The sequence below is a fragment of the Phyllostomus discolor genome, chromosome 1, assembly GCF_004126475.2.
Source record: "Phyllostomus discolor isolate MPI-MPIP mPhyDis1 chromosome 1, mPhyDis1.pri.v3, whole genome shotgun sequence".
NCBI lineage: Eukaryota > Metazoa > Chordata > Mammalia > Chiroptera > Phyllostomidae > Phyllostomus > Phyllostomus discolor.
In genome coordinates, this window is record NC_040903.2 from 191,656,932 (window position 1) to 191,680,473 (window position 23,542).

The 23,542-nt window shown below is 38.7% G+C and overlaps 1 protein-coding gene across 4 annotated transcripts in view; it reads left to right on the plus strand.

Moving 5' to 3' along the window:
• RAD51B (RAD51 paralog B) overlaps nucleotides 1–23,542 on the plus strand; it is a 504,851-nt gene that overhangs the window by 132,328 nt on the left and 348,981 nt on the right. The window contains exon 8 of one of the 4 annotated variants that reach the window (XM_036011234.1): nucleotides 22,346–22,976. The exons of the other annotated variants lie outside the window; for them this stretch is intronic. Within the exon in view, the coding sequence (XP_035867127.1) occupies nucleotides 22,346–22,546 (201 nt within the window). The 3' untranslated portion in view covers nucleotides 22,547–22,976. Of the gene's footprint in view, nucleotides 1–22,345; nucleotides 22,977–23,542 lie in introns of those variants that run through there. 4 annotated transcript variants of the gene reach the window in all.

Below are 23,542 nucleotides of genomic sequence, written 5' to 3' on the forward strand. Positions count from 1 at the left end.
TCTGCCGCTGGCTGCTGTTCTCGACACTGAGCGGGCTGTGCCTTCCTCCGGTAGCACGGGGAACACGGCAGGCTGCCCGGAGGCCCCATGGCACCGTGGAAGACATACAGACATTTGAAGCTCACGTCCCTGTTCCGCAATGTACTTGGTGTTTAGTCTTAGGCAAACCGCCTTTTCTGATGTTCAGAGAGATTAAATGCCTTTGAAATTGAGTGAGAAAAGTGATGGCGTTTCATTTTTATGATCTGATTCATCAGGTAGAGTTGTGCCTCCCATTACAGAGCATAAAAAGGGAGGCACAACCTTGAGAGGCAGAGGTACATTACTATCATTGCCCTATTATTGACTTTGATACCGATTTGTTAATGACGTAGGCTAAGATTTGTAAGATAACATAACACCACATTCAGGCATCCTTGTAGTGCACACACACACAAACATATCAGAGTCAGTTAAAGCTAGAAGAGTTTAAAGTGATCTACTACCCTTTTCTAGAAGAGGGTGATTGGTGGTATGGTAGTTTTCAAACCCTGAAGATTAAGATTGTGGTCAAGGGGACAAACACAGACTATGTCAAAATATAGAAGTTTTGCTAAGATTGTTTTGCATACTCAGTTATTCTCTCTCTCTTTTTTGCTTTGGGCAATTCCATGTCACATAATAAATCTTTAATGCTTATTCTGTTGTCATATACTGTGTTAGTAAGATCTGGCATTTGAAATGTGTGGCTATTGTGAATCAAGTGTCTGGGGAAGGAAGGAAAGAAAGGATGAAGGAAGGAAGGAAGGAAGGAAGGAAGGAAGGAAGGAAGGAAGGAAGGAAGGGAAGTGAAGGCAGGGAAAGTAAAGAAGAAAAGAAAGAAAGAAAGAAAGAAATGAAAGTAAGTAATGACCTTTACGTATGCATGTACTGAAGAAAAGAAGTAAGTCAGTAAGTACTGCCGAAATAACTCAATTGCGCCACAGAAAAGGTAGAACGCCATACAGCAACTCCAGAACCTTTCCAGTTTCTTATATGGTCCCTAGTTTATACAACAGAATTATGTTCAATTACAGACATGAGAGACTTTAGAGAGAAGTTTCAGTTGGAACACTGTGCCCAGTAACTTCAATGCAAATACTGGCATATATCCAATACTAAGGCCAATTAAATGCAATTGTTTCATCTTGCAAAATCGTTTTTCCACCAAGAAATCTTGGCAGCCATATTGATGATTTCTCATGAGAGAGGCAGATGGGACTATAAAGAGGCCTGAAACTTACTTTTTAAACGAACTTTCTAATTCCTCATTTTTTTTTAATGTCAAGAGACGAGCTAGGCCTAGAAATCAAGCACCCTGTTTTTTCCTCTGGTTTTCCAATCATGAGTCTAGTTACTCTAGCTGCCTCTTACCTGCTCAGATGTTATAATTTGTAGTGACGGCATAAGTGGATGTAAAAGAAATGAAAATTGGATATGATCTAGATGGCAGATTATGGGCTTAGTTTCAAAGACCATTTTTACCTGGAAAATACATAAGAAGGGTTAACAGGCATTTTCCAGGGATTGGTGGTTTATCTGTTCCTTGTGTTCCACCTTGACTCACCACAGCGCTCTCAGGAACCGCTCAAGCTTCTCCTGCCTACGTCAGAACTCATTCTTTTCCTCCCGAAGAGATCAAAGCTTTTATGGGCATTATTTATTGTAGCCTCACAATATTCTAAGGAGCTAAGTAGAGGTTATGTGGCTGCATCTTTATTTTTAAAGCCAAGTGAGGAACAGATAAATCTCTTCTGTGAGGTTACAAAATGAGGCCTTGGCAGAGGCAGAAATAGACTCCTTAGTCAGAAGCATAACCTAATTCTGGCCCTTATGTCTAAGATGCAGGAGATTGTTTGGCCTTTCTCTAAACAGGCCTTTGACGCTTAGAGTGTGTGGAAAGTATGTGCTTCCGTCAAAGAGCTCTGCTTGTTTAGTTTTTCTCTGCCTGTTACAGTGATGACGGGAGGACTGAAGGGAAGAGGCGGGACATCCAAGCCTTGTTTCAGCCTCTGTATTTAGTGCATGTGAGCCCTGGACAGAACGTGCTTTTATTTCCTCGGGACCATTTCCTGTCTTTATACTTGACTTAGAGTTTTTCTTCATGGCCTCTGATATTCAGAAATTTGGGGGGAATCATTAAATTTTTATTTTAGACTTTAAAAATAATGTATATTTCAATACTAGACCACTTGAAAGGGGATTTGGGAAGGTAACTGCAAAATTCTGCATTTTAAAATGTGGGTTTATAAAAGATAGAAAATTGTACTGCAACAATTAAAATAAAAAAAAAGACGATAAAATGTGGGTTTAGTGCCTTTTTTCTTTTTTACCTAAAAGCCATGGCAAAAATGAGTTTTATTTTTAAAATTGCCTTAATTTAGTAATTTATATTGCTATACATGAAAGTTTTTAATAAACTAAATTGGTTGCTTTATAATATTTTAAATGATATTCAACTGTATTTTTATTTGAATATTTATCCCTCAATGGCTTGTTAATTTATCCCCTTAATTTATGATTTTAATTCCTCCCTTCCTCCCTCCCTCCCTCCCTCCCTTCCTTCCTTCCTTCCTTCCTTCCTTCCTTCCTCCGAATCCATAATGCTCATTTGGAATTTTTAATACAATACAGGAATTGTTTTTCTTCCTTCTTTCCTTTTCTTTAATGGCTACTTCTCAAATTTAACCTGTATGTCTAAACCTGTGTAGTATTTCAGAAACAATGGCTGACTCTTTGGCATACGATGGTTGTGTAAATCCAGGTCGGCACGACCATCCTCCTGCTCTTGTGAACACTGCAGTTTGTGTAAACTCTTCCGTGTGCCTCCAGCAGCCCCAGTGTGTGCACGAGGCTCACTGTATTTATCCCTGTTGTGTGCATCGCGTTTGTTTTGCAGTGTGATGATACTTGACGGTTCTTAAGTTTTTCCATATGCTGCATCTCGCAGAGATAAACAGTGTGTGTGCGCTGTACACTTTCCTCAACTTTGAAGACTTACTTTTGAAATAAATCATTCCATAGGATGTTACAGTCGGTTTGGAAAGTCATTCACGTAAGTGTATTCTCCATGAAAGGGAAGGTAGTAAATTTTTACCCTTTTAATGTGAACTGGTTAATTGAAGGGTGAATTTTCACTCTTTTAATGTGAACTTTTTCAAGGGATTGAGAGCAATTTAACTGCTTTTAGTTTTTCAAAGATTTACCCGGGCATGCAGACCTGTTTTTGAAAGTCTTTAAAAGTGCTAGTTATTATTATAAATGACCATTTTATGGAATAAATTCTTTCATTTTCTCAGTGGTTTTCTTTGGCTAGAGAGATTAGGGAAATAGCTTTGGATTTCCTTATAATTTCCCCTTTTATATTTTATAGATTCAAACACTGGCATTGACATGTAATGATGGCATCTAAAACATTTATATTATGGTAGTTGTCTACAGAATCTTTATGATTCATTTATAAGCTGCTGTCTTTTTCATTTTGGGTTCCTTTTTTGACCAGTTTTGTATGAGAAAATTGATGCAGAATATTTTTATTCTTAGTTTGATGTCCTTTTCTTTACCCAAACAAGTATCTATTGCCTGCATTTCTTTCCCTCAAGCTGCAAAGCTGCTTTTATTAGTTGATTTCCTAAAGGTTTGGGTGCATAGATGTTTCATAAGTTTTCTATTGTTAGCTACAAGCTGGGCTGCATACAAAATGCATATTAATTATCTTATGTTTGTTGTTGTTGTTGTTGTTGTTGTCTCTTTAGCACACAAACTTTACTACATTTCTCCAGGAGATTTTTAACTTCTAAAACTCAAGTGACATGTCAATCCGGCGGTGTTAGCAACGCCACGTGGGCGGTGGTGTGTGGCCAGCGCATGCTGGAGCCAGCCCCCACCAGCTCCCTAGAACCAACTATGAAATGTTTAGAAATTTTGTGAGCTGGTTGTCATTAAAAAATTAAACTATATGAGCTTACAATTAAATAAAAAATATCCAAAATGCATCACTTTATAATTATTTTTACTACATTTTACTATGATCTCTCCCTGCTCTTGAAGTTATTTGTGTTTATTGCATCTGTATTGGAAATACTGTATATTGACGTGTCGGATCGCACTTCTCCTCCAGCTCTGTGTTCACTATTGTGTGTTGGTAACTTGAAAGCAGTCATAACAGAAGTATTAACACCATGGAAATTGGCAAACACAGCAAATCAAGACTTGATTTATTGCTTTGTTAATTGTCTAGACTTAAGAAAGCGATGGAGAAAATGTTAACAATGCAGATTAAACTTAAAAGTGTATCATGTGTATAGTCATTATATTTTGAATTGCACACAAGAAACTTGAGAATATATTCTCTCAGTATTTGAGCCTATTATCCTATTCAACAAAGAAGGGGTTCACATCATGGATGAATGAATGAGTGAAGTTCTGACATGTATCTATATTCCCTTCTCTTTTTTTTAACTCATTAGCTTGAACAAAACCAACTAACTATAGTGGAATTATAAGAATGATGTATTGTTCCAAGCATACCAGACAACAGATGCTAATACATCAGGAAGTCTTTTATAGTTCTTTTTTGAAAACCATGCTACTCACAAACATGCTGCCCCTTTTCCAACTCATATGACTTCAAACTTCCTGTCTTTGCTCTGAAGGTTGTTGTTAAAGGGTATGACAAATTCATTTGCAAAGCAGTCATTCATTCATATCCACAAATTACATTGGGATGGTGTTACAAAATGTTAATGGGAAAATAGAAACATCACAATACTGGATTATGAAATCATAGTTTTCCTTCCTTGGAGGCATAATACTATTAGTTAGCCCACTGTTGGGAAGCAGTTTAAATTGGTTAATTTGTGTATTAAAGGGGGAAATGGCCCTGGCTGGGTAGCTCAGTTGGTTAGAGCATCATCTCTATACACTGACTGGGGTTCAATCCATAGTCAGGGCACTTACAAGAATCAACCAATGAATGGATACATAAATGGAACAACAAATTGAAGCTTCTTTCTCTCTTTTCCTCTCCCTTCTTCTCTCTCTAAGTATCTATAAATTAAACAATAAAAATTTAAAAAGATAAAGGGGGAAATGGCTTCATTCCACAGAATTTGTTTTCTTAGTCGTACAGATAGTTGGATGACCCATGAGAGTGTAGTTATGCCATATGCAGAAGTGAGTGTGGGTAAGAGGATCGTTTGGTTAAAGTGTGGCCAGTTCAAAATACATTCAGAACTCGGTCACGTACCTGTTCCTGCACTGGGGCAATCTGGTCAAGCCCTGCCTGCAGAGATTCAGTAAGCCTGTGTTAACGGGTGTTTCCCAAACTTTAGTCAGTTGAGCGTCACCTTCATTATTTTTGTCATCCATGTACCTCTTGTACCTTCATTCATTTAGTAATTTAAAAAAATGACTTTTTCTCTTAATCTTTAAGTGATAATACCCATGAAATCTTGAGTTTAAGCTAATGGTTGCCTTTTTTCTAACACCTATTAAATATTGCGTAATGATTACAAATGTTAGAAGTTTGTCCTTGTATCACCAATGGAACTTGTACCACACTGAGGGAACTACTGTGCTAGTGATGGTAATAACTAGACATTAGGCTAAATAGTCTTATTTCTTGTGTCAACTCGATGGGGTAGGCCTTAGTATCTCCATTTAATAAACGAGGAAACTGAGGAGTTAGAGTGTTTAAGGAACTTGTTCAGGGTCATGAGGCAAGCCAGAGTGTACCTGACCAAGATCCATGCTAACCTCAGCTACTTCCAGTACGGTGTGCAGAGCGGCAGTCGGAGCCTCACCTGGGGGTTTGTTGGGGATGAAAAAGCTCTGGCCTTACTCCAGACCTAATTAGTAAGAATCTGCATTTTAACAAGATCCCCAGGTGATTCTCCTGCCCAGTAAAGCCTGAGAAGCTTTGATCTAGACCTCAGAGCCTTCTGCCTCCTGTAAGAGGAGATGGATGGCTTAGCCGTTGGTTTGGCTGGTCTTGTCTCTGCACTGTTACTTCCTACAATGCCTCGCTTCTCTGAGCTACAATGATTTTCAAGACACTTGGTATTGATGAGCAGATAGGAGAATATTCCCAATCATTTTGATTATGCTTCTCTCTTAAAGTCATCTTTTGTATACTTTCCTTCTTTCCTTAATCGGTGTAACAAGGCTAGGCTGAGAGGTCAACATTCCATTCTTTTCTCTCCTTGTTTCCTTCCCCAGCATGCACAGATCGAATTCTTGCCCTTTGCATTGGCCATTGTGGTCCTTTTCCTGCCTACCCAAATCTTCGTAGGACCTGAGAAATGTCTGTAGAGCTACAGCTAGTTTTCTTTTTCTTTTTTTTTAACAGCTCGGGCATTTGGTGCCATTTGAAAAATGAAAGATTTAAATTTTTATGAAATTCAGTTTATCTAATTTTTTAGCCATTCCCATTTTGTTGTCATAAATAAGAATCCATAGCCAAATCTAAAGTACACATAGCTACTCTTATATTTTTTATGTTCCATATACTGTGATGGTTTTATTTTATTTTTGTTTTTTGGATTTAATCTTTAGTGCATTTTTCCCCATTACCATTTAGTCCCCTTATACCCCTCTCCCTGCAAGCCATCACCACACTGTTGTCCATGTCTGTGAACAAAAGAAAAAAAGGACTCATGGATGGTTTTAATAGTATGTATACCCGCGTGACTCTTGGCTTCTCCACTTCTTGCTCCTGGGCTCCGCCACTCAGCTGTTTTACTGCCTGTTTTCTTTTTCCTAAGGTGTGCCTTGGCATTCGTGAGGCCTCTGTTTCCATTCTACCATGCCTCTCACTCTTGCAGTTGTTCTCACAATTTTAAGTTTAATACCCACAGCAGCCTCAGGAGAGCCCATAAAGACAATTTTCTGGAAATGGCCAAAGTGTTGGGAATTTGATGGTTGGCTCTGGGAACATTAGGAATGGCTGTGACTGACCATGGTCGCTGGCTATAAATTTTGAAGTATTTCAGCGTGTCATCAGCATTTCGTTCGTGTATTGTCTTTGTGATTTCTTCACAGGGTTTTCCTGTGAATCCCACGCCTGGAGCAGTCGGCAGGGTTTCTAGACACCGCACCCAGTTTGTCCGTGTACAGGCCCTCTTCCTTGGAATTTATATAGTTGTTTATTCAATCTCCAAAATGACTAGTTATTTGAGATGAATGGAAGTTGGACCGATTCATGGGACCAGAGCTTGCCCTCCCACTCACTGGCAGCTCCATACAAGTTATAATAGTATTTTATTTTCTCAACTTTGAATAGTGTTAAAGGGGAGTTGACTCATTTGAATTATACAAGGTACTGAAGGAAAACTGTATTATTCATTACATTTTGTCAAGCGAGAAACAAAGAGAAATAGTTGTTTCTTAACATAGTGATTTTAGACTGAAAGATTTGTGTATCAGCCAACTGTAGACACACCTATCCCAACCCAGATATTTTTTTTAATGGTCTTCAGCTTTGCAATCATTTAGAATTAAGGGTTTTTCCTCCTTTCTGCCACATTTTTTTGTACACACCCTTCTTCCCTCCCTTGTGCCATACTTTTGTTCCTTTGAGAAAGGGAGAGTCTCTCTCAGAGTGCAGAATAAACATGTCTTTGTGAAGTGTGACTTATTTACGCTTCAGGGGCTGTCAGTGTGTGCACAATGGAGAAGGTGGTGGAGGCTTCGAGACGTGCCAAGTCAGCACTTTGTGCGTGTTAAGGCCAAAGAGCACGTTAAGCAGGCTGAAAAAATTTAACAAGTCAGAACATTTTACAATTTCCATATTTATCAAACATGTCAGGGGGTGGGATCACAAAGCCTTCCAGGGATTAACTTCCTCTAGGAGGTGAACTGTTTTATTAAGATGGAGGAAGCCAAGTTCTCAACACCCCATGATTTGCTCTAATAACCACAAGAGTTAGAATGTAGGTGATCCCAGCTGAATGAAAGGTAATCCTGGGCTAAAATGCTCCTGGAATGGAAAAAAAAAATCTTCTTTCAACAGATGAACTGTATGTAAATCTATTTGACAGAGTTTAGAGTGTGAGGTTTATTTACCTAGAGCTTCAGCTTTATTAATTCTTTCGTTGGTGGTTCTTGACCTTTGACACTCAAGGACTTAAGTAGAAGATGTTCATTCTCAAGGAGAGATGGCCGCTGGCTCTTTGGAGCTTGGCAAAGCATCCTATGGTTATTATTTGTTTTCAAATGTTTGGAGTTTGGCAGATACTTACATGCATTTTGCCAAGCACTTTCCTTTGAATTTTAGTACAAGAATATCTTGGGTGGAATTTAGTTGCTTTATTGTTAATTCATTTGCATTATGCTGATCAGATGCTGTTTTGGAAGAGATATTTGATGACAGAAATATTGGGAAGTTTACAGCTTTTTAGGACCAAATTTTTTCTTAGATGGGGATAAAAATGCAATTCAAGCCCCAAATATTTTCAGTAAGATTTGGCAGTTGGAATCTTTAAGTGGTATTTTCCAAATTTGTCTGTATCAGTTTTTCCACAAAAGCAAACCAGACTCTACTTCTCTGGCTTGATCTGCAGATCTTTAGAAAAGTTACAGAGTTGATCTGCAATCTTGGACCAACACTTAAATTGAAAATTAATGTTAAAAAAATGTTTTCAACAAGCAGTAGAGAGAGCAACCCTCTTCTGGAGAAATAATTTAGGACTAAAACAACAACAACCTAGGGAGACCAAGCAAGCATAGGGTAGATTTCTGGTTTGCAGGCCAAATTACCCGGGATGACAAAACCCCCGAGAGGACTAAAGTTATACAAGGCGCCGCTAAGTAGCTTTTCCATTACAGTTTGTAGGAATGGCTGTAAAAGAAGGAAGCATGCTGAGACGATACAGTTGAGGACTAAGCCATACACTTTTTTAAAGAACAGGGTAAGGACATGACTAAATATGGCACTGAACTTCTTACTGCCCATCAGGTTGCAACAAAGCATGATGATACAAACAGGTTTCTTATTGTCTGTCGGCTTCCTACGTTTTCCAACAGGCCCAGATAAAGCATTGCCAGCAACTAGAATGACTACTCACCACCTCCTAGAAAAATTAGTGCAGATAAGCATTCGGCAGAAGCATTTTAAACAAATTGACTTGGATATTTCACCTTCCAGTTATTTTGAAACCAACTGGTAGGAAGTGTTGGGAAATTTAGGTCTGAATTCTGCAAACCAGTGTAGTAAGCAGAAGGACACAGGGATACAGAACTTTTATTGCTTCAATAATGGGGTGCAAGAGGTTATAAGCATATCATTGGTTTTCTCTTCTCCCTTAATCCATATGTTCTTTAAATTGTTTAGAATGCCATAGAAGCAAGATGATCTTCGATTTTACCCCAGCATTTGTGTAGCTGGTGAGGGTATTGGGTGGGCTGTGAAGATCCACACTGATGTAGGTCTAAAATATTTATTTGAACCCACTTTCCATGTATTTCTTTAAGTAATTCTAGGTGTTCCTCACAGTATAAGAAAGAAAACCATGTTTTTCTTTCTTGAACTTTGGTCCTGGTTACTTTAAAACAGACAAATTATTAGCAAAGATAACTTTTTCTTTCTTATTTCTTTTTCTTCCTCTCCCTCCGTGTCCATTCCTCCTTCCCTTTCTCACTGGTTATACTTTAATTAGTGAGTGTTTATGATGACCAGTGGGAACATTGTGACATTTCACTTTTTCCCTAACTGCTGTCTGTTCTAGCAGGCAGGATTTGTGTGGAGAGGAAAGGACGGATCCCATGGGTCTGCTGTATTACTTGTTAGAAAATGGAAATGATTTGTTATATTGTTGATGGCTTACTTTAGGCTTTGGTAATAGAAAATATAAACATTTGAAGGGCAGCTTTTATTTTATACTTCTTATTTCCCACACTGCCCTTTACATAGTAGAGGCTGAATTAAAAAATTGTTACCGGTTTTAATTAAGTTGATATTTTTGTACAAGGGAAAATCATTTAATTTTGTGTTTTAATATGTTATCCTGGAGTGGTGGACAGTATTTTCTTCCAAAATTCCATTAATTTTACACAAAATGAAAGCCAATCATATAAATAAAAAGTATCTTAATTTAGGTTTTTAAAATTTTTATTTATTGACTGATTTTTAGAAGGAGGAAGAGAGAAAGAGAAGGAGACAGAAAGAGAAAGAAACATTGATTTATTGTTCCACTATTTATGCATTCATTGGTTGATTCCTGGATGTGCCCTGACCTGGGATCGATCCCTCAACCTTGGTGTATTGGGACAATGATGTCCTTACCAACTGAGCTAACTGGCCAGGGCTTAATTTAGTTCTTATAAGTTTCTGTTTTTGTTTGTTTTAAATTTATTTATTTTATTTTTATAGAGAGGGGAGGGGAAGGAGAGAGGGAGAGAAACATTAATGTATGGTTGTATCTCGCACATCTCCCACTGGGGACCTGGTCCACAACCCAGGCATGTGCCCTGACTGGGAATTGAACCAGTAACCCTTTGGTTCACAGGCCCGAGTTCAATCCACTGAGCTACACCAGCCAGGGCATGTTTTGTTTTTAGAGAGAAACATAAAATGTTCGGTACATCTGCATTTAAAATTAAAATCAAGGAGTAAAGCATTCTCATGAGTAAGTATGAAAGAATAATGTAAAAATATCTTAGTTCTATATTCATTGCTTTTTACAGTACGTATTAGTGCCTGGGGACAATATGGGATAGGAGAAAGGAGAGTGTCTTAGCTCAGGTTGTTATACAGAATACCTTAGGCTGGGTGGCTTAAACAGCAGATACTTATTTCCCATGTTTCTGGAGGCTGGGAAGTCCAAGATTAAGGCGCCTGCAGAGTAAGTTCTTGGGGAGGGCTCTCGTCCTTCCTGTGGACAGCTGCCTTCTTGCTCTGGACTCACATGGCCTTTCTTTGTGCTTGTGTGTGGGGAGAGAGAGAGCAAGATCTCTGTGTTCCTCTTTTTATAAGGGCACTGATCCCATCATGGAGGCCCCACCTTTGTGACCTAGTCTAAATGCAATTGCCTTTGAAAGGCCCCACCTTCAAGTGCCACCATATTGGAGATTAGGGCTTCGATACAGGAATTTGCGGGGAGGGCACATTCAGCCTGTCCTGGAGAGTGAGATATGTAAGTCCTCTTGGATGATGATTTAAACTGCTTAAAAAGAAAAGCCTTGTAGATTTGTTAAGGGTTTTAAGTTATTAGATTTAAAACATATAACTATTTAAAATTTTTTCAAATCTGGAAGTGAAGTCCTTCCTCAGTTTTCTCAGTGTTTCTCTTCTGAGACTTAGCAGCGGCACCAGGAGAAGCCCTGGCTTCCTCCCGTGGAGGTGGTAGAACGGCGCGTCTCCTTGTGGAGGGAGAGGTCCTGCGGGCTCGCCTGTTTACCTTGCAGCCTTTGGGGGCACTGCTTCTAAAAAACTAAAAAAAAGAAAGAAAACTTTCAAAGATATCTACGAACTTTGTGGTTTTCAGTAAAAAATGAGATTATTGATACTTCTCTACAAATCAGAATTATGCTCTGGTTCAGCTCATTGGGTGAAAGGTCTTCCATGTTAGTATAGTGCTTATAATATATGTGCCTTTTAAAAAGTTTACAAAATAGGATAGTAGGATTCTGTTTTTTTTATTCTAACATTTTTTTATATTTCCACCATATTAAGGGGCCATGTCACATCATGTCCTGACTATTGGAGGCTTATTAAAGTGTGTGATGTATCTACATAAATATGACTTCTACTTAGAAGTATGCTTCTTTAGAATCAATTTTTATTCATTAAAAACTTTTATTCTTTGAGATCACAAAGCAAAAAAAAAAAAGTAGTAGATAGACAACTTACAAAGAAGCAGAAGGAACAGTAGAAGGAAAATAAAGTTTATGATTAAAGGTTGATCTTGCCACTGAGGGAGCCAAGGTGTCCAACAGAGGCACAAGGTTCTGTCAGTTCCCCCTCATCAAGGACAGTGCAGCCCTTTCACGGCCCCTCCTCTGTGCAATGGCCTGTTACTGTTACATATTTTCACGTTATGGTTATAAAAAAAACTGTGCCATTTTTGTGAAATTTGAAAAGAATGAGTAAAAATAAAGAAGAAATAGCAATCAACTGCCTAACACTACCACATGAGACAATGACTCTTAAATTTTTTTTATAGCTGCACAACTTTACCAATATAATTTATCTATTCATTTTCATCTTTATTGAAATATAATTCACCTATGACATTATGTAAGTTTAAGATGTACAATGTAATTATTCAATATGTGTATATATTGAGAAAGGATTACCAAAATAAGTTAGTTAATACATGCATTGCCTCATATATTTATAAATTTTTTGTGGTGAGAAAGTTGCAAGATCTATTTTCTTGCAACTTGCAAATATACAATGCAGTATTGTAACTACAGTCACTGTGCTGTGCACTAGATCCCAGAGCTTATCCATCTTAAAACTGCAAGTTGGTATTCTTTCACTCCCTTCACCACCCCCCCACCCAGTCCCAAGCCCCTAGCAACTGCCAACCAGCTCCTTCTCTATGAATTTGGTTTTTTTAGATTCCACAGAAGAGAAGTGAGCAGAGTCAAGAGAGGGAGAGACAGAGAAGTGAAAGCAGTGAAAGTCAGGAGTATTTGTCTTTCTCTGCCTGACTTATTTTACTTAATAGAATGCTCTGAAAGTCCATCCATGTTGGCACAAATGGTAGGATTTCTTTATTTTTTATTGCCAAATTTACGTATATGTACCTATCTCTCATTTTCTCTTCTGATGGATACCACTCCTCCACTGACGGACCCCGGTCATCTCCGTGTGTTGACTGTGGTGTGTGCTGCTGCAGGAAACATGGGGTGCAGTTATCTCTTTGAGACAGTTATTTCATCCTTTGGCCATACATTCAGAAATGGAATTGCTGGATCGTATAGTAATTCCATTTTGATTTTTTTTTGAGGAAGCTCCATACTGTTTTCCACAATGGCTGCAGCAGTGCACAGTCCCACCATAGTGTGCAGGGGTTCCTTGCTTCCCACAGTCCTGCCGGCCTCATTGTCTCCTGTCTGATAATAACCATCCTACCAGGTGTGAGGTGCTGTCTCATTGTGGTATTGATTTGCGTTGCTTTCCCTGATGATTGATGATGTGGAGCACGTCCCCAGGTACCTGTTTGCCATGTGTATGTCTTCGTAAAATGTCTGTTCAGGTCCTTGGCTCATTTTTTTAGTTGGACTATTTTTTTTCTTCTATTGAGTTGTATGAGTCCTTTGTATATTTTAGATATTAACCCCTTATCGGATATGTGATACTTTGCAAGTATTTTCTCCCATTCAGTAGGTTGCTTTTCTGTTTTGTTGATTGTTTCTTTCGCTTTGGACTCTTAACTCTTTAGTGTACAGGGTCTGACAGAAGTGTGGCCTGCTTAAGTGTGGTTGGTAGGGTAATAATATGGGTGTAATAATCTATAGTTTTAATTTGAACATTCCACCTAAAATGTCATATGTTGTGCTTGAGTGTGATATTGTTATGTTACAGAATTACATGCTTATGATTTTATAATAAAAGACTTTGTAATTTAAAAAAGGAAACATTATGTGTGCCAGACCCTGTATGTCTTTTTAATATTTTTCCATGTAACTTAATATAATTGAAATTAAGCTGAATAAAGTCTCAGGCTGCTGTTGTTTTTGTGGATCACTATTTTGTGTTTTCATCTTGAGTAATTACAGTGTGCCAGGCACCGTGTTAAGCACTTTACAATGACCTCTTCTCATCTACCCTAGGAGGGTAGGTATTATTATGCCTTGAGCTTGTATTTTCGGGAAGGTCTGTAAATGCGTTGGCTTCTTTAAGTGGGCCTCACTGTTTGGTGAGAATGTAGGTAACAGGAAGGAAAGCTAGACAATTTTTCAAGTATTCTGTGTGTGTGTGTGTGTGTGTGTGTGTGTGTGTATTTCTCTGTCTCTCTCTCCCTCTCAGTCTTTGAGGTTTTATTCTAGAGGGAAGGAAAAGGAACATGCCCTCTTTAAAAAATAAGATATTTTTAACTGAAACCATATCTGCAGTGGTTAGTATGTCAACAAGTGCTAAGCTGTGAGGAAGTCTCCTCAGAAGAAATGCTGCTTTGAAAATGATATGGACACATTTGTTGGGTGTTCACTACTCCTGTGCCTGGATGAAGTAGACAGTGGAGTACACCCTCTTCTACTTCCACTCATCCCCACCCCCGATCACCACACTGTTGTCCATGTCCATGAGCCCTTTTCCTTTTTTGCTCAATCCCTGCACCCCTAACCTCCTACCCCAGAGCTGTCAGTCTGTTCTCTATCTATGAATCTGTCTCTATTTTGCTTGTTAGTTCAGTTCATCCATTAGATTCCACATGAGTGAAATTATATGGTTTTTGTCCCTCTCTGACTGGCTAATTTCACTTAGTGTAGTGATCTCCAGGTCCATCTGAGCTGTTGTACCCACAGCTCAATTAAACATGAAGGTAAAGAAGCATTCTTTCCAACTCAGTGGACAGATCTCACTTTTTCTATGGATGAAGATCAAGTTTAGGTGGGTTAAATATAAATATGGCTTTCTGTAAAACTAATGTGTGATAAGACACAGAACAACAAGAGGCAGAAAAGGCAGTTTGGTGTTCACACGACAGAGAGGCATGGAAGTGAAACAGATAAAAGGAAGACACTAACACAGAAAAAGAGTAGAGAGATCTACATATGACTAGAGATGATGAAGCAGAAATTAGAAATAAGGGTAGAAAAGGAATACCTGGGCAAATCTTTGATAAGAATAAGGTGACTCTGGCTACCAAGTTTTCTCTGCATCTTTTATTGAAGAGACTATTATTTTCTCATTGTATATACTTGGTTCCTTTGCTGTAAATGAACTGACTGTATATGCATGAGTTTATTTCTGGACTCTCTATTCTGTCCCATTAATCTATGTGTCTGTTTTTTTGCCAGTATCATACTGTTTTGATTACAATAGCTTTATAATATAGTTTGAACTTAAGAAGTGTGGTGAGTCCAGCTTTATTATTCTTTCTTAAGATTGCTTTGGCTGTTTGGGATCTTTTGTGGTTTTATGCAAATTTTAGGATTGTTTGTTCTATATTTGTCAAAAATGCCATTGGAATTTTGATGGGGATTGCATTGAATTTGTAGATTGCTTTAGGTAGTATGGACATTTTAACAACATTAGTTCTTCCAATCCATGAGCACAGACAGTCTTTCTATTTATTTGTGTCATTTGCAACTTCTTTCATTAGTGTCTTACAGTTTTTAGTCTACAAGTCTTTCACTTGCTTCGTTAAATTTATTCCTAGGTATTTCATCCTTTTTGATGCAATTGTAAATGGAATTGTTTTCTTAATTTCTCTCTCTGACAGTTCATTATTAGTATATAGAAACACAACTAATTTTTATATATTGATTTTATATCCTACAACTTTACTATATTTGTTGATTAGTTCTAACAGTTTTTCAGGTAGAGTCTTTAAGGTTTTCTATATTTAATATCATGACACCTACAAATAGAGACAGTTTACACATTCCTTTCTGATGTGAATGGCCTTTATTTCTTACCTAATTGCTTTGGCTAAGACTTCCAATACTATGTGGAATAAAGGTGGTGAGAGGGGGCATTTTTGTGTTGTTCCTGAAAAGTTTTCAGTGTGATGCTAGCTAAGGGCTTGTTACATTACCTTTATTGTGTTTAGTTACTTTCTCTCTATGCACTTTGCTGAGAGTTTTTATCATGAGTCAATAATTGAATTTTGTCAAATGCTTTTTCTGCATCTATTTAAATTATCATGTTTTTATCCTTCATTTTGTTAATGTGGTGTATCACACTGATTGGTTTGCAGATGTTGAATCATCCTTGCGTCCCTAGAATAAATTCCACTTGACCATGGTGTATGATCCTTTTAATGTATTGTTAAATTCTGTCTGTTCATATTTTGTTGAAGGTTTTTGCATTTAGTTAATTAGGGATATTGGCCTGCAATTTTCTTTTCTTGTAGTGTTCTGGTTTTGTATCAGGGTAACATTGGCCTTAGTGAGATATTAGAAGTGTTTCCTCTTTAATAAATCCATGAGGGGACGAATGGTTATTGATTTAGTTATGTACTTATATATGATATGGTTATCCAAGAACTCTGATGGTATTTCTGATCTGCAGATAAACAGTATTAGTTTATATCTTTTACTACCTACATTAAGAGACAAATTCTTTATCATTAAAGGCAATAATTCTCCCCTAAACGTGGTTCTGAAAAGAGGTTAAAATGCCAACAAACTGGACAACCTAGAAGAAATGGATCAATTAATTCCTAGAAATATAAAGGGTCTTCCCAAGACTGAATCATGAAGAAATAGAAAATCGGAATAGACCAATTGTTAGTAAGGAGATTGAATCTGTAACAAAAACACCCCAACAGACGACGCCCAGGAGCAGCTGGCCCCATCGGTGAGTCCTGCCGTGTGAGGTGGAGAGCGGTCATGTGACGGCCGCAGCACGCAGTCAGTGCTAGACACAGAAATCTTGTTGAGTCTTAAAATAAGGGTCATAGCTTACACTTTATAAAAATATAGGATAAACACACACTCGTTCTGGACACTCATCGTGCCTACTGGAGTTGAGTTACAGTATTGTTGCTTGCCAGTAGATGCCACTATCTGATACGATATTCTCTTAACAATCAGAATATTGTGATTCTTACATTCTAGGCCTCAGCTACTCTTAAAAAGTTAGTTTCGTCCATTACCTAGTTTATAAAATTGAAAGTCTATATTTCAAGCTCATGGAAAATAAAGGTCATCTCAACTATCTTGAATATTTAGCATATACTTTTGCCTAAACTCTGGTATGTCTGAGAAAGAAGAGGGTATTGTAGCAGTATTTTTCCCTTCATTAATAGTTGTAGCATACAGGGTGGGGCAAAAGGAGGTTTACGGTTGTTTGCATGGAGAATGACACAATAATTAATAAAAAATCATAATACAAGAATAAACTGTGTGTTTTGCATACTCGCAACTATAAACCTACTTTTGCCCCACCCTGTGTGTTAATAACAAGGTAAGTAAATGATTTAGAGTTAGAAAGAGCCTGCCTATCTCAGTGAAATCTAAATCTTTAGTTGATTTTTATTTTGCTGCTGCTGCATCCAGTGTTGTCTGAATGTTTAGTCAAAGTGCATTGAAAATATGAAAGGTAAAAGGCAAAGTTTTTTTAAAGTTTGTATTTTTTTCACTGAATATGATACTAGATTACATCTATGCCATCTATTTTAAAATGAATTTTATTTATTCCTGTTTGTTTCCCTAAAGATTACAGGTGTGTTTCTCTCTCTCTCTCTTCCCCTCGCTCCATGCCCGTCTGTCTGCCTGTCTGTCTGTCCATCTGTCTGTCTGTCTGTCTCTCTCTCTCTCTCTCACACACACACACACACACACACACACCCTGGAGATCAAAGGCCATGTCTCTCCCTTTCTCCCACCTCGTTTCAGCCTGGCTAAAATTATACTCTGTGTGTATGAAAGTGCTACTTACATATTATCTGGTGGTTATTAAGTAGTTTACAAATTTCCTGAAAAGCAGGTAGAAACAACAAATGGGATCTTTTGGGGATAAAAAAGGGTTAGGACAGTAGAGTATGGCATCAGGAAAACTTAGCCTTAGTGTTCTTCCTCAATCATTACTTTTGTAAACCTATAATCTTTTCCACATTTTTACTTTCCTGCTTCATGCCTTGATATTTATGGTTGCAAAATAAGAAACGGTTGCTTCCCATTTACTTCATAGATAATTTAGTGGTGGACAAGCTGTTGTTTCCCTCCCCTGACATACTGACTCAATCTTATTTGTATATTTTCTACCCATACTTCTGATTTCATTTACACACACACGTACACACACACACACACACACACACACAATTCTTTTATTTACATTCTTTTCTTTCTCTGAGGATTTTTCTAAATCAAAGCGTGTTAATCACATTCCATAATGCACTTGAATACTTAAGGTACTTTTAAGATATGGGCAAATGTTTGAATAGCTGCATTTGGTTTTTAAATGTCTATCAAGACCCAAGCCCCAGACCCTTGAAGGGCACATTGAGAAGGGTGTCCCGAGTCTGAAGTGTGCAGATAGTTTCAAGGTGAGTGTTTCGGCCTTTTCTGAAAGCCTCTCTGTCATCTACTCAGGTGCCTTCTCTTCTTTTAACCTAGACGATCGCTTATGAAACAGCGCCATGGCTGAGGTTTGAGTGTGATGGTCTCTCCAAGAGCATTGACTGAGGAGTCTAATTCCTCATCTGAAGAACAGATGTTTTCCCACAACCCCCAGCATGGATGTGCCTGGTCCGTCTGATGCGGATTGGAAAAAAAAGAAAATGTAGTTTAGCAGTCAATATATGGTGTCACTATCAATTACATATAAACTATTAATAGTTAAATTTCAACATAAGTGAAAGAAAAAGAGGGCATTGAAACTTAGACATAAATTATTCTTTGATAGAGTTCCACTGAAGGTCAGAGCCAAAACAATGCCTAACCATTTCTAAGGCTGTTCAGAAAGCCCGGCCCTGATCTGATTTGTGGAGTCCAGTGAGGACAAAGTGCTTCGTTGAAGACTCACCGTCCTTTAGCACTGACATGACCTGGAAATAATTACCTTGTTCCGGTAGATTTTGAAGTCAGGAGTCCACTTTATAAAGTCTCTATCACTTTAATATGGCTCTTACAGAATTTAAAAAAAGTGGGGGCTCTAATGAGATGCCTTAAGAATGTGGTGCCCGGGAAAGACAGTTAATAGTAAAGAAGCCACTGGAATTATTACACACTGGCATTGCTTTGGTGGCCACTCGATTAAGGTAAAAACGGAGAACGTTTCTTCTTTCTTGATTGTCAAAAATAATCAGTTTCTGTTCATGTAAGTGAAGCATCTTGATTTAGGGTTTTTGTTTTCTGAGAGAAATATAAAGAATTACACTTACTGATTTTTTTATCTTAGGACTATGAAACATCAGTAAGAACAACAGACAGTAAAACGTATTTCCCAACTGTGTTATGTTTGGTTAAATACAGTGGAGAAAATAGAGAAGGGGGTGTGGGGGCGAAACAATCTTTTTGTTTTTTCAAAGCTATAAAAAAGCAAAGGTAAAATGTTGTGTGTGTGCGCACATACATGCTGAGGCATTTTGTTATTGTATTTGTTTTTGTTGTGATTAGAGTAGAAAGCCTTCAATAAAGAAATGAATAAGTCATATCAGAACTTGTTATTAATATGTATATATTTTATCCCCAGAGCTGGAGTGTTAAGCCATTATTTAAATTTTATTTATTTTTTAAATGGAAGAAACTCATTAATTTTTACTAAGGTAGAATGTGTCATATTTTATTGTACAGAGGAAATAAATAAGCTTATTATCTTGTGACATCCTGATAGCATTTAGAAATAGGGTTACTCTGGTAGTGCCTTGTAACTATAGGCCTGGGTGTTGTTGACATTCTCAGCTGGATAATTCCCCTTTTTGTGGGGACTATTCTGTACATTGTAGGATATTTGGCAGCCTCCCTGGCTTCCATCTACTGGATGCCAGCAGCAACACCCTTTGTGGGGCAAAAACATTCCCAACTGAGAATCACTGCTGTAGAAATACCTGGTAGTCCTGCACAGCAGGTTTAAATATGGGTCCCACATAGCATTCAAGACCTATCCAGTCTGATGCACCTCCCCAGGGTTTGTAGTCTGGAGCAGCGCAGCAACACAAAGACACAAAATTGAGGGCAATATACTTTTTTTCCTAAAACCACCACTCAATTTTTAGAAGATTTTTCAGGAAACATTAGAGCTAGCCCTTGGGCTCTGAATTGGTTGTTTGATTTGTTTATTGATTAATTGATCGATTCATCCACTCAATAAAAATATACTGAGCCCCTGCTATAGATTGGTCTTGATATTGGTGGCTTGTGTGATGCTGTGTGGTTATGTGGCTGTATGTAATGAATGGTGGGTAGTGAGCTTGCAGGTAGACCAGTTAAGAAGCTGCTGGGTGTAATACAGGTAAAAAATGATGGTTGCCTGGATTTGAGTAGTGACTAGGGGATGATGAGAAAAGATCTTATATAGAAATATTTAGGAGGTAAACACATTAGGATTTTGCGATTGATTGGTGAAAGGGAGGAGAGGCATCAAGAATAATTCCCAGGGTTCTCAGTTAGAAGGGTGAAAAGTGGTGGCAGTCATTCAGATGAGGAATAGAGTGGGAACAACAGGCGTGGAGGCACATATGGCTTTCATCTTTTGACATTTTCAGCTGGAGGTGTCTTGAGACCTCCAAGAGGATGAGTTAGACGATGAACTTGGGAACTGCAGGAATCATGCGTTTTGTTCCTTGGTGAATCCTCCATTCTTTGGATGGCGTCTGCATTTCCAGGAATGGAGATGGAGACAGGTTTAGCCTTGGGTGCATCGATTTGGTATTCTTCGGGGTAGAGCTGGTTTGATTAAAATCAAGGTAGCAGCTGAAATTGTCTAAGGAGAGTGCCTGTAGGGAGAAGGGGGCCTACCACAGCAACATTCTTGCAGGTCTGTTTGTTCAAGGAACCGAAGAGGAAGAGCTGGAGAAGTCCTGTATGAGGAAAATCAGTAATTTGTGGGTTTTGGAAGTCAAGAGAAGAGAGCATTGAAAATGAAGAGAGTGTTTAATGGTTTTGAATTCAGCCAAAAGGTCAAGTAAAATGAAGACTGAGAAGACCGACGACTTTTGCAAGTAAAAAGTGTTAATTTTTGAGAGCCTGTTTGGTAGACTGGCAGTTGCAAGAGTAAATTTGGTTCAAGCGTAAACGGGAGGAGGGTGGATGGACTAAGCCAGTGCAGGTCACGCCTTCGTGTATTTTGGCTCTAAAGAAGAGAGGGGACTGAAACCAGGGTATGAAGGAGATATGGACTGTGGGAGGTCTGTGGCGGGCCTAAACATGTTTAACTGCTCATAGGAAGGAAGCAAGGGAGGCAAAAAGGTTGATGTGAGATCAGAGAAAATGGAGATGGGAGTAACTCCAGATGGGATGGGTGCAGAGCACCGGGAGACGTACTAATCTTAGGGAGGGATACCATTTAAACTGGAGGGATGTTGTTACTGATGGAGAAGGTCCAGATTCTGCTGGAATTAGCTCCCAGTCTAGGGCCTTTCTCACGGAATTATACTTCTGAGGCTTCCTGAAGGTTCAGGGGCACAGAGGCATTAAGAGAGGCAAGGTCGATGCAGTTTGCGAATTCCCTAAGCTTCTTTGTTACTCAGAGGCTCTGTTGGTTTGGTAGTTCTCTTTATTTTGGGCAGCAGGCCTATCTCAGAACTGCATTCTGAACCTGTGTATTAGGTGAGGACTTGGGGTCCAATTCTAGTCCAAATAATCAGAGTAGCCGGGGGTTCTGAGACCCTACAGAAACTCATCCAGCTGCCGAAGTACAACCTGGAGATCCCCTACAGCCAATCTACTTTAATTAGCAAAAATGTCATTCTCATTTTGATTTTTTTGTTATTACTGATCTACATGATAAATTGTTGATTGTAGAAAACTCTGGGTTATTATAGTATGAAGCTTAAAAAATCTAAAAATGTGAAATGTTAAGTGCCCAAATGTTAAAGGGGCTTGCTACAGCTCAGTCTCCTCTGTGGTTTAGTAGAAAGAGGTAGGCTTTGGTATCAGGAGAAAGTGGGTTCAGATCCTGGCTTTGTCACTGGCTAGGCTTATGTGGCTTTGAGCAGGTCATTTACTGTATGGTATCCTCACTGTAATACCTGGTAATGTCTGACTTCCCTCTCAGTTACAAAGACTAGAGGTCATGAATGCACATTGTTGATATTGAATAATAGGGGTTGGTATTATTTTTAATTACTTAAGAATAGTTTATTATTTACTATTACAGGGCCCTTAGAGAGCAGACTCTGAATTTATTGTTAGAATTCCAAATAAAAATCAAGGGTCTTATTTCTCTGTGGGTTAAAGAGAGATTAGTGTTGATGTCTGTGGTCTACGTTTTGGGCGGGACAGGAAATTTCAGAAATAATCCTGGGCCTAAAAACATCTTTTAATTGGCCTACATGTCATTATAGTGCATAAAGGTAAAATAATTAAAATTCTTGATTCTTAAGGTATATGGAAATAAATCAAAATTTTTATTGGATTCTTGTTATTTTTCATTAATGTATCTCATTTTTCTATTAAGTTTTTACATATTTAGCTTCTTTAACCCATCTTTCCTCTCTTTAATATCTCATTTCTCCTTTCTTTTCCCTCTTCTTCCAGTTTTCTTCAGATTATCAGGAACTTTTTCATGCCGCAGCATTTGCTTCAAACGGTCAGTCATGCCAGGGAAGCTTCCTGTCTGTGCACCAGGGAAGCTTCCTGTCTGTGCACCAGGAACGCTGTGGGGTGTGTGCACCTAAGAGAGGTGGAGAGCTGGCTGGGGAGGAGGGGGTGGGGAGTACAAGTTGGAGGGAAGCAGGGACAGAGATAGTGTCTGGGGTAATTGTGCTGGTGGTGTCTTTTCCTCCTTGAGAGAAGCTTCAGATATCTGTTTTGCTCTGGCTCCGTTGCTCTGTGGGTGTAACTGAAGAAGGGGGTTGGCGGGGGGAGAAGGCAATTAAAACCTTGAACTCTGTAAAGGCTCTTCTTAATTAAGTGGTGAGGATGGAGAAATAAAAGACCTCCTTAGGCTTTATTTCTGTTCTCCCTTTAAAAGTCTGCTGAGGAACTGGAGTTCATATCCCTTAGAAAAGATAAAGTTCAAAGTAACAACAGTGGAAAAAATTTATGTACTTTTCAGATAAAGTCATCTTTATTTGATTTCCCTGGGCCCCTTACCTATACCCTCCCCCCCACCTCCACCATCACTTCAACTCTGAAGCACCCAATTCTCTGGAGTATTAATGGAGACACTTCAAGTATCTAACTGCTCTGTTTCCTTTGTTCAACTTGCTTTCGGTCCTTGCTGGGAAATGCTCTGAAAACTGAACTGGCTCCTGAACACAAAGCCAAACCTGTGTTGTCCCTCCCTGTAACGCACTGTGTGATTTGTTCCCACCTCCTGTTCATGACTCATTAGTCCCTAAGTACAGAAAAGGTTGCTCCTCTGAAATAAAAGGAACGGACCCAGCTCGGAGTCCTTTTTCGCCTTTTCCTGTGTTTTATTTGGGTGCACTCACAGTTCTCCACTTTCATTAGTGACCTGGCAGGGGGCTGGCACAGTGCTGAGACCAGCTTTTGCTGGTTCCCTGGGGTGTATCAGAGATCTCAGAACTCAATACCCTACTACAAAAATAAAATACTGTGCTTCAAACGACCTTTTGATGGAACAAAGCCCCACGTCCCAATCTGCCTGGGCCTCTCAAATTGCCATCCTTGCCCAGAGCCTCTCTTGCATTTTGCACAGGCCCTCCCCCCCCTAACTCTCCCCCTCCTCTGAATGTGGTTCTTTTGGTGGCCTCTGTGTTCGGTAAATGTTTCTCTGTGT